Here is a 12,201-nt window from a genome sequence, read left to right as displayed (position 1 = left end):
GGTCACTTATCTGGAAAGCACTCTTAGATGTAGAGTTGAACAGTTTTGAAACTTAAGTGAAAAAGGAATTGCAATTGAGGGTTGACTCCCCAGCACCTGACTTCCAATCTTCTTTTACTTCTATCTCTTAGACATTCACTTGAGAGACACATCAAGATTTCAGAGCTGGATGAGACCTTGGCAATCTCATACAGACTCTCAGGCCATCTAATCCAATCTGTATCTGAATAGTTGTCTGCTTTATATATCACTCATCATCCAAAGAAGGAGATGGAGGATCTAAGAGTGGCAAGTAGTCAACCCAGATCCAGGTTCCCTACTGATCCATAGTGCAGAGCCCTATCTCCACTATACTAAGGTGGTGCCTCTCTGGCCCACTTATCAAGGCAATCTAACAAAATTCCAGAATAGTCAGAAGAATGTTACCACTCTGTTTTCCTCATGTGTCAATGAGATAAGGAAGTAAGGCTGGGATAAAGTACTAAAGGAACCAAGATCTAGGAGGCCTTCACTAGGTTCCTTTTTATACACACATGTCCTATGGATTATTTGGCTGTTGAAGATAAAAATTCCATTAAACTGGTTCCATGGCTTGAGACATTCACATCTAGAGTCAAACTGCTTTTCAGCAAGTCTCTTTGAAAGATTCTTTGCCTTGGTCAGATACCCACCAGATCCACTACCATAAAACCACAATGCCACACTTTATGGAATAAAAATGGATTTCAATCACAAAACTCTTAACACTGTTCATGCATCTACAATATACAAGGCACTATGGATGATGCCGATGGGGCCTACAGAAAGGGCCGGTGAAGACATAGGAAACACAAACTCTGAAATGGTGGAATAAATTAAGGCATCCTAAGTCACCAGCCACAACGATCTCTTAAAAGCCAATGAGAGAGCTCCGGCCTTGAAGTCAGGAGGACCTGAGTTCAAATCCAGCCTCAGACACTTAACACTTACTAGCTGTGGGACCTGGGGCAACCCACTTAACCTCAACTGCCTACCCAAAAAAAAAAAGTAAGAAAGAAAGAAAAAGAAAAAAAAAAATCAAAAGCCAATGAGGAATTGATTCTAGCTCCATCTGAGAGAGACAAGTGAATATTTCCAATACATCCCATGGAATTTTCCCTGGCCTGACTTTAGTCTTTATCAGTAGTAGCCAGTCTCAAAAACAAAATGTTTTTCTCCAACAGCTTAATGTCTACATAGAAAGGAGTCTCCTGACTAAGCAAGAGGATCTCATAACTTAGGAAAGGACTTGAGCGGCTAGACAGTAAAATTAAGTTCATCAGTTGCTATTGCAACAAACCCAAATGGGGAAGGTTCTACATACCAGAGAATTCTATCTCAGTCGAAAAGGAGTGAGAGCAGGGGCTTGTAACCTTTTTTGTGTGTATTATGGGACCCTTTAGCAGTGTGGTGAAACCTATGAAGCCCTTTTCAGAATAATAGTGACTTTAAATGCTATATAAACAGACAGATAACTAGATAGATATGTAAGATTACAGAGAAATTCAATTATGTTGAAATATATTTATCAAAATTTTTTAAACCAAATTCATGTACTCCTGGTTAAGAACCCCTGAGTTAGAGGGTATTTCTTAACCTGAATACAATAGGTATAAGGGAAGCCAGAAAGACTGAAGGAATGAGGACTCAAAAGGGTTACTTACTACTCAAAAAAGGCTAGAAGCTCAAGACAGACATCCAAGTTACTTGCAGGATCCTGAACCAAGTTGAAATTCAAACATTTCTACACTAGCACACATGTACAGAGCTGGGGAATAGGAGGGAAAAGATATTTCTTAAAGGAAACAGGATGATGTGTGGTCTGATGTGCACCACTCTCATTTAGACTCACTATCCGCTCGCCAAATGGCATCTCTTCATCTTCACCAAGCAAGATGACAGAGCAAGGATCCATGAGATACTACTCAATTTAAGTTTTGAGGTACATGGGACAACCTTTTTGAAAAGACTGTCATGATAAATATCCTCATGAGACTATATACATTTGCTCATCAACATGCATAAATTAAGCTCCAACTATGTATACAGCACCTTATTAAAGCAGGCATATAAACTGGGCAAGGAGAGAGCATTTTTATATCCAATCATGATCAAGATGACAATGAATTCTGGACAAAACTTTGATTCTGCCCCTTAGCTGCAGGCTGAAGTAAAGATCGCAATCAATGTGGGCAAGAAAACTGGAACTTCTCTCAACTGGGAAAGAAAATGGTGAATGGGAAAAGGCCCATTTCCAGTGTATCATTACTTGAGCCTGAACACATCTGTGTGCACGCGCACATACATACACACACACACACACACACACACACACACAGAGCCCAGTCTCACCTAAATTCTCAAAGCATTCTCCATTCCTTCACTTAACTGAAAGTCACCATCACCACAAAAGTTCACGTACTCCTGGATTCCCGATCCAGAAAAAAAGAGCATTTCCAGCTTCCTCCCAGACTGCCTTCAAGAGACTTCCTCTTGTCTATCTCTATACCTCTCCTTAGATATGGGGTTACTTACTGGCAAGCTAGAGGGTCTTGACTGAAGACTCAGGTTCATATCTTCTTGCCCTCCTTTACTGGAAGCCATTGAAGGGGCTGAGGATGCCTGAGACCCAAATGAGTCTTGAGATAATTCCTGAAACATGAAGGCCAAAAGAAATAGGCTATGAGACTTTGAAATGGTTCATATCAACCTGAGACACTCTCTGGGAGAAGAGACAATGGGCAGTAAAGTCTCTCTCACCTGGGGTGAGGTTGGGGAGCCCACAGGGATGGAAGAATTACCTTGATGCCACAGATGGCATCAGACAAGGCAGAGAACTAAGCTGTGGCTTTCAAAGCAAAAATATCAATAATGGGGTGCGAGATTCCTTTTAATGGTATTATTATTTATCACCACCTAGGCACAAAATATAGGGATTATTCTTTGGGGCCAAACGCCACAGCCTGGCAACCTAGGCCAAGTATGGCAATGACTAAGATTGATTTTAACAAACATGGGGGGTGGGGAGAGGAAGGGAAGAAGGGGCGAGGGGAAGGGAGGAGGAGAAAGAAAATAAAAATCAAATCCATCCTCAAAGGATGAGGTTTTTGTTATACTGAAGATATTGAAAAGAATATGTCGTGGGCTCCGAAGGCAATCCCCAAGAGAGGTCCAGAAGCAACAGCTGCATCACTGCCATAGGTATACACTTTTTCAAGGGAAGCATGACTAAAGGGACAACTCATTTGAAGGTGAAAGTCCTGGTATGTTGTGGGTTTTTTTTTAATCAGCCTCATTACTTTTTATTTCTCACCTGTCCGTGCAATTTTGTTTCTTCACCAGAGCTATAGGTCTTTATACAGTTAAGAAGGTTATGCTTCTTTTCGTCTAATCAATCCAGTTAGCATGTTTACCCAGAGTTTAATTGGTTTTTAAGTGCACATCCGAGCTCAAGCAGGCAGCTGTCACATGGTGCTCAGGTGAGGAGGAGGAGGAGGAGGAGGAGGAAGGTCTTACCTGGGGAGGAGGGAAGCGCTGCTGGGAATAGGCAGTTTGCTGTGGCTGCTGTGCCTGGGACTGAGGGTATGCAGACTGCTGAGAGAGAGCTGCAGAGGCTGTCTGCTGAGGTGGCTGCTGCTGGTAGGGTGACTGTGCCTGCTGTTGGGAGTAGGGGGGCTGGCTTTGGGGGTGCTGTTGTGCTGTCGACTGCTGCTGGGGGTATGGAGATGGGGACTGCTGATGAGAAGGCTGGGATGGCTGCTGAGAATAAGGAGGCTGGGATGCCTGGAGCTGTGGTGGCTGGGACTGAGGCTGCTGTGGATAGGAAGGCTGGGCATGAGGAGTCTGAGATGGTGGGGCCTGGGAATAGGGCGGCTGCTGTGGATGAGGACTTTGCTGGTTGTAATATGGACTCTGGCCCTGCTGGCCATACCCGCTGGGACCTTGCTGACCATAAGGAGGAATCTGTACAAAAAGAGGAGATGAATTTTAGCTTAGAGCTCAGGAGCAGTTATTTTGAATAACAAACCTACTTTAAACCACTTGTTTACGGCAAGTCAGGTTCAACAAGTATTCAACTGATTTTAAAGAATGAAGAGCCCAATTTTTACATGTATAGGAAGCAACCTCATACCCTGATTTAACAGACTGAAAAGTCAGGGATGAAGAATGCTGACCCAGCCACTAGCTTAGTGTACTTAGTGTAGAGCTCAGAAATACCTTCGTTTTCTCCTTTATAAAGTGGACAAAGCAATCCAAAGCTTTGCCGCACCCTCTCTCAAGTCACCATAATGAGTGAAAAGACTAGAAAGAGCCCGTCCAAGCACTGCCCAGAATCCCACAGGTGGAAGGAATGGGAGGCGCAGAATTGCTCTGAAGGTCAAGAAGACCATCTTCCCCGTCAGATAAGGAGGCTGCTCTCGATGACCTCAAAGGTCTCTGTCTTCCTACGAAACCCCTACGTCCTCTACAACCCTGATAAAGGGTCAACCAGTCTCTCTGTGAACCCCTCACTGAGGGGATTCCTCACTGTCTGCAGGCAATGTGGCACTGAGTGCAGGATGTGGAATCGGAGGACCTCAGTTTAATCACACCATTGGGCAGTATACGCACAACCTCTCTGGCCGTCACTTCCACCATTCATCAAAGGAAGGGGTAGCCCCAGATGACCTCTGAGACAACCCTTCCAGCTCTAAAACTATGACCACGACCTCCAGAAATAGCCCATTCCATTTTCAGATTGCTCTACTTGGAAATTCTTTATGTGGATAGGACCCACTGGTCCTAATTCCGCTCTTTGGGGCTAAGTAGAATAAATGTAACCTCTCTTTTACATGATGACTTTTTGGATGTTTCAATTATACGGTTCTAATTTTGTTAACGGACATTACCTCCCTTCTCAATCTTCCCTCTTACTTAACTGTCCCCCTTCTAAAATGTACTGTTCTATCATGGAGAACAAATGTTCCTGATTATTTTAGTAGAATAGAATAGCCTTCAGTCATAGGATTATAGGATTCAGAGTAGAGAAAGACCTTAGAAATAATCCAATCCAGCCCACCTGATTTGAAAAGTGAGGAAAATGAGGCCCAGATAAGTCACTTATTCAAGTTCACATAGCTAACAGAACTAGGATTCAAAGTTAAGTAGTGACTCTAAATCTTGTCTGTCTTCTTTCTTTCTTTCTTTTTTTTTTTTAAACTATACCATCTTACCCATCCCCATTCCAAATATCCCTCAAAGGATAGGATGTACATTTAGAGTTGCTTTCCCCTATGCTGGATCTATTATTGCCGTCCTCACCCTTTTACATATCTCCCTTTATCACACACACACACACACACACACACACACATACGCACACACTCGCTTGGAAATGAGGCATGTTAAAGGCCCAGTGTGTCCACAGACCAAGGTGATTACTTGGCCCAAAGCTGACTGGCCAACATGGATGTGACAAATATAAGCACTTTCTTGGTCTCAGTAATATTGTGCTCCAATGAAGTGAGGTATTTGCCCTAAACTCCTGTTAAGTAGGTACAGTATAGGTAGCCATGGAACTCCATGGCTCACTTCCATGATTGTACAATATTCTCCTCCATAGGAATGGAGATGAAGATAACCAAGTCCGTAACTACCTGCTGTGCATAAGAGAGGCTGCCCATTGTACTCTGCGCCCGGCCTTGCATGGTCATGGGGTACCGCTGAGGAGTCTGGGATCCATATGGCTGTCCTGGGTATCCATGTCCTTGCTGTGGTCCTGATGGAGGTCCCTGCTGCTGTGAGTATGGGTTACTGCCACCATATGGCTGAGGTCTCATCTTGCCCATCTGATCCATTGGACTGGATGGCTGTAAAAGTAAAAAGTATTGTATTATTAATAACCTTGAACATTTAAAAGATGTAGCTAATGTTAATATACAACCACCAACCCAATACATAAGGCCACATTGGTCCAGGATGACACGCTAAGAGGCCCTAAAGAGCCTGTGTGCCTTCCTGAGTGCCTGCTAATTCTGAGAAGGTGGCTGCATGGACCTTCCAAGTCAATCCAGCTTTTAACATCCTTTCCTTTCTAGGCTCAAGACAAAAAAAAAAGTCCAACAGGAAAAATGTGGAACAATTTACACAGCTATACTAGAGCAGAAAATGAGAACCATGATTTCCTCAGTTGAGCAAGAGGGTTGTATTTCTTTAATAAGCAAAGTCTGGGCAGACCAGGCAGTCAGCCACTTTGCTTAAGGTATCCAACACTAAGCCTACGATACTGTAGCTGAGGATTCAAGTATGTGAGTGTCCAAATGCTTCCATTCCTTCAGTAGTTGCAATATCCACCCCCCCCATGCACATCTGTAGCCTGTCTTCACTACAGTACAGGCAGTTAAATTTATGCCTCCTTCCAAATGAGCAACATGGCCCAGTTACGGTTACTGAGGGAGCCATAACTTTGAATTTGACTCTAAATTCTCAATCCAAACCCTACATTAATATAGCTTCATTTCATATCCAAGTATTTGAGGGGTTTGGGGTCAAATTTTAAGAAAGAAAAAAAAAAAGACAGCCCACAATAATGATGGATCTTGATGACATCTCCCCCCCACCAAGTTCATTTGTCCAGGTGTTTACATACAAACATGTCTTTGTTTTAAGTTCTTTCTCAGGTAGCAGGAACAAATGACCAGTTTCAGCATCTTGGCATGCCTTGGCACCTCAACTAAACCTGCGGTAACTTACAAAAATTCTAAAAATATGTTCTATCCTCCTACAGTAGGACTTTGGGGCCAAGGGCCATGACACTTTACAATACACTAAAAATATATTGATATTTTAAAGTGAAGTTTCTTCTAGCATGTTAAAAGTTTTGCCCTTGTAGACCAACAAGTCTAGGCCCAATGACATATGTGTGTGTATGTGTATATATGTGTGTATATACATATATGTATGTATGTATAAACAGCACAATTTAACATAAGCCCTAGGGCAATGGGGAAGGAAAAAAAAAGTGGCAGGCAGGATTTTTCATGTGCCTCTCCAGGCCTCAGTTTCCTCATCTGTACATGAGTACTGGGTGAGCTAGACTCTCCATCCTTCATTTTTCCTTCAATTCAAACATTCCACGTTCTAAAGTCTCTTCCAGCACTAAGATTACAGAATTATGCCTATGCTACTAATAGACGAAAAGTCATGAACTCTAAAAATGGTGCTGGGAAATTCAACATTTCAAGTAATTTCTATTCATACAGGCTTTTACAGAATATTAGCTAAGTGATTTATCACAGAGGAGGAAAAAGGTATTTTTTTAAAGGGTTGGGAGTAAGGAGGGAACGAAGGGGGACAAAAGACAGCAAAAAGGAGCTGATGCTTGGACAGATAAAGAAAAGAAAGATCTCAGCAAAGCCTTGCTTTCTTGTCACTTTTGAAGCTTCTAATATACAACAGACCTGGGGGAAGACCATCTCCCAAATCACAACTACTGAGCAACTGTTACACCAATGGTGTTAAAGCAGTGCTTTTCCCAACTAAACAATTCCCACCAAAGTCCTGCCCGTGTGCCAGAAGCTCCAATAGTTATTTCCAATCTTAATTTCAGGGCTACACATATCCTTTTGGGACTATTTAGGTTTAATAACAATTGGACTTGCAAGTAATAAATTGTATGTGGTTTCCCCCAGACACACCTGGCAATGGACCCAATTTGTCACCATCCCCTTTCTATAAACATTCAGGGTTTATACTGCCATGTATTACAGTCCAGCCAGCCCTTACTTCAATCCTTGCCTGCAGATGGGTAGCCATAAGGACTTGGGCAAGCATACACCATTAAGTGGAAGAGCTAGCATTTGTATAGCGCTTTAAGCATTTGCAAAATGCATTATATTTCATCTCATTTGATTCTCACAAAAGACCTGTGAGGGAGGGGCTGTTATTATCCCCATTTTCTTGATGGGGAAAATAAGGTTGAGAAAGGGAGTGACTTGTCCATACAGCTACTGAGTGTCTAAGGCAGTGTCTCCACTGCACTGCTTGGCTGCCTCCCAAGCTAGTCTCTAAAGTCAGTCCATTGTAGGCATCCTGGAAACTCCCATGAGGTTAGAAAAGCCCAGGGAGGTCCCTTTAGAAACAGGACTGATGTGACTGAACAAGAGTAATCCTCTAAGCCACTTTCCACTTTGGAAACACCTCCAACATTAAAAACAGTAAGAGCCTACGAGTCAAGAGAGCCAAGTTTTCATGTCTTCTGCTCTCAATTATTTGCCATGGCTGAGCCACGCCACTTCGTTCAACTCCAGTTCTCTAATCACTAGAATGACTAGACAAGCCCAGAAGTCCCTCCCACTCCCAGCATTCTTTCAGGCTTTGATTGTGCCATAGCTTCCATCATTCTCCGGCTCAAGAGCCCCAATGGCTCTCCAATGCCTACCACCACACAACTATTTTAAAAAGCTAGGGTTGGGCCTGAGATAGATAATGCACAAGACTCTCACATCCCTTTCTGGATCTTCAACTTCCTCAGCTATCATTGAGGGAGTTGGACTAGATAATCACTGAGGTAAGTTCAAGATAAAAAATCCTCTGATCACCTACCAGTTCCAAACTGGTCAGCCTTACTCTCAAGGCCCTTCACGACAAGCTCTCATCTGTTCCATCCAATCTTATTTCCCACTAGAATTATAAAAACTTGAAAGTAAAACAGATCATTGCACAGTTCTGTGGTCATTCCCTTTGTGGCCAATCAGATCCAGGACAAGCACCTGTGTCTCAGATTTGAGAGCCTGAGCACAATCAGGTTCTAACACTCTTCTCCAGCCTTATTTCCACAAACTCTCCATTCCAGCCATTCCCCAATCCTGGCCTGCTCTTGGTAGCCTATCCTCATGCCCAGAATGCACTCCTCTTCTCATCTAGACCTTCTCTTCTAGCCCCCATTCAGATGAAAAGATTTCTTCTTCTTCCAGTTTTTCTGCAACACTTAGCCCGGATTTCCTTTGCCCTTGGTCAGTTCTATTTTTTATCATACTTATTTGCCTATTAGATTACAAGACTTCTGGGGTTACAGACTATGCCACTTTCCATTATTGTACCACCCAGTCCTGGTCCATAATAGGCATTATTAAGTATATGTTAAGTGAAAATAACTACTGCAACATGAACCTGATGGCTCCCCACATCCTTTCCCAGCTCTTTGCTTCTGTGCATACTTTTATTAACCTCTGTCCCAGGATGTCCAACTTAAGTAGCTGCTCCCCTCAGTCAAGCGTTCTCCAGCCATTCCGGAGCACACCGAGCTTTCTTCCCTTCTCTGAATTGTACTACATTGCACTGGTGGTTGGCACTACATATTTTAGAGTTTAAAGCCAAATTAATGGAAACGAATAGGGAAAAACTGAGTGTAAGCACTGCGAAGTTAGAAATATGCCTCATGTAATTTCTTTACCTAGCACAGGCTAGGCCACTATCAGGCACCCAAACTGTGGTTACAAAAACAGCATAGTTGATTGTGATAAGTAAAGTAGGGGCAGTCAGGCTACACACTAAAGACAAAATTGACTCTCTGAGGTGAGGAGGACACTGGGTCATTTCATACAGGAATCTCCCCTCTTATAACATTTCCAGCCAGTGATGAAATGGAAGTTGGCTGAAGGGCTCTTACAATAGTGAATTCATGACCTCAATGAGAAAGGCCATTCCATTTGGGGATACCCTCATTGTTAGGAACTCCTTCCTTAGCTGAGAGGCCAAGATCTGCCTTCCTCTCACTTCCATCCAAATGCAGTTACCAAAACAACCAATGGGCATTTGGGAGGGTAGAAGGAAGGGCCTAAACGCCAGAAAGAGAGAAGAGAGGAATACAGAAAACAAAGAATTGAGGCAAATCTAGGCGAGAAGCTGGTCCATCAGCTGGAAGGAGAACCCAGATGTCTGACACTGTGAGGTCTTCAGAGGGCACCTGTGTCCCTTCCCCAACCCACTGCTTAGGTAGAAACACTTTTCTGAAGGCCTATCAGTAACTCTTGAACTTGTAAAAATTACAGAAGAATAGAGTTGAAAGAGACCTTGGAATACAATGTTAAAGTTAGAAGACACCTTGGGGATGGCCTATGCCAACTACCTCACTTTACAGAGCAGGGAACAAGAGTTCTCCAAGTTGGGCAGTGACACAATTACAAAGTCAGCTAACACAGAGAGAGCTCTTTCCACCCCACCAACAGCTCCTTTGTAGGCTTTAGGTGATCTGTACTTCTTTACCAAAGGATTATAGCATCTTGTGGGAAAGGAAAAATCAATCAAGTTTTCCATCTCTAGCATCCTTACCCCTACACTTTGGGAGATCTTTGAATGACATGTGACTACAAGAAACTCTTATTTTGTTCCTTGAATAGGTCAAAGATTTCTCTTTCCTTCTCAAAGAACACTTTTAATCAGAAGAGTTTATATCAATGGAACATATAACCTTAGAAGCTAAGATAGATTAAATTAAAACACAGTTACCCTGGTCTTGTCAACCCTAACCTTATCTAGCTAAGAAAAAGAGAAACAAACCTGGCTCAGAATTTGAGAATAAACTAGCTTAAACAATAGTACACGAATGATCATCTCTATTTTATAGACGAAGAAAATTAGGCTGAGAATTGTGACTTGTCCAGAGGCAACACATTAAAGAAAGGATAAAAGCCAAGTATTCCAATTCCAAGTCTAAGGTTTGGTCTCCACTAAGTGACAAGGACCCCCAAATCCTCACTAGTCAGCTTTGGAACTAGCCATTATAGACTAGGACGATTCCAAGTACAGACAGAAAAAAAGACAGGAGGAAGTGCCGATTGCCCGCAGGCACGAAAGGAAGAGTCAGGGGACAGGAAGGGAAACACCAAGCCAGAGCAGCAAAGAGCTGGAGATTCGACTCTGGGACTGACATAGAGGAAATCCTTTCAATGGGAAACCACAGGAGTAGATTACTGTGATTACACTTCAAAAGCAAAGACTCTGCCACAGAGAGACATAATGAGAGGAAAGCGCTGCCCCCTTGATCAGGGAAGTCCAGGGCCCCCTGCGACACATTCTCAGGCATTCATAAAGAAAGGAATGGAGCCATAAGAAAGCTCCCAATGTTGGTCTCCCGCTTATCTCCCTCCAGATCACCAGGTACATTAAGAACTGCTTGCCAAATGTAGGGAATCAAAGCCTGCCAGTTTAGGGGCATCAAAGACAAGGATGCCTCCTGAACTTGCCCTTTCTGAGATCTAACTTGTGGAAAAATATCCAAGACAGATTGCTTGTAGGTTAAGAGCTGGTATGGCGAGTTTGAGCTCTGAGAAAACAGCCCAAGAACACCAAAGTGGGAAGCCCCTCTAGATCAGACTGGCTTATGGAAATACTGTCACGAAAAGTATGACAACCCTCCAGTGAAATGTAATCTTTTTGAGGGCAGGGATGAGTTTGTCTTTTGTCTTTGCTACTTAATAAATGTGTACTGAATCAAATCCAGTTCTAGTATTAATCTAATATTAATTACAAAAGGCTAGAAAAGTGAATTCAGAAAGTCAGCATGGGCTATGAACTAAGTGGCATGCTGGACTTGGGAAGTCAGAAAAATTTGGTCCTGAATACTAACTCAAACTCCCTAGCTGTGTGACTGTGGGCCAGTCAAGTAACTGATCAGTTTCCTCATCTGTCAAATGTTGACAACATCTGTAACCCTTCACAGCATTGTAAGGATCAAATGGGATAATTATGTAAAGTGCTTTGCAAACCTTAAGGTGGTTGTAGGAATGTCAACTGTTATTATTATTCTTATTATGATAGTGGAAAGAACACTGGACTTGAACTGAGGAGACTCAACTCAAAAAAGTTCTTGTGTGGCTCTGGGCAAAGCCCCTGACCCCATCAGGCCTCAGATTGCTCATCTTTGACCTGAGGGCTAATGCCAACCTCACAGGGGCGCTGCAGATAAAGATCTGTAAACATGAGCTAAATAAATGTGCCACCAGACTGGAGTTTTTAAATGGAGGGTTTGGAATGAGCTACACAAAAGATGATCTACCTTAGAACTCACAGGTTAAGCCAGGAGAATGAGAGGTTGAAGAGAGGGAAAAGAAGCTCTGGAAATGCTAGACTGTTATATATGTGTGAACGAACACACACACACACACACACACACACACACACACACACACACACACACACACA

At 42.9% G+C, this 12,201-nt stretch overlaps 1 protein-coding gene across 2 annotated transcripts in view; it reads right to left on the bottom strand.

Moving 5' to 3' along the window:
- ARID1A (AT-rich interaction domain 1A) overlaps positions 1–12,201 on the bottom strand; it is a 90,403-nt gene that overhangs the window by 42,644 nt on the left and 35,558 nt on the right. For both annotated transcript variants that reach the window (XM_027864824.1, XM_027864825.1), the window contains exons 2-4: positions 5,655–5,867; positions 3,535–3,981; positions 2,554–2,670 (exon numbers count right to left, since the gene is read on the bottom strand). In XM_027864824.1, coding sequence (XP_027720625.1) covers positions 2,554–2,670; positions 3,535–3,981; positions 5,655–5,867 — 777 coding nt within the window. The remainder of the gene's footprint in view (positions 1–2,553; positions 2,671–3,534; positions 3,982–5,654; positions 5,868–12,201) is intronic.

Source organism: Vombatus ursinus, unplaced genomic scaffold (genome assembly GCF_900497805.2).
Source record: "Vombatus ursinus unplaced genomic scaffold, bare-nosed wombat genome assembly UNPS02014777.1, whole genome shotgun sequence".
In the NCBI taxonomy this organism is placed as follows: Eukaryota; Metazoa; Chordata; class Mammalia; order Diprotodontia; family Vombatidae; genus Vombatus; species Vombatus ursinus.
The sequence above is the reverse complement of the archived record's forward strand: the minus strand, read 5'-3'. Positions and strand labels throughout refer to the sequence as shown.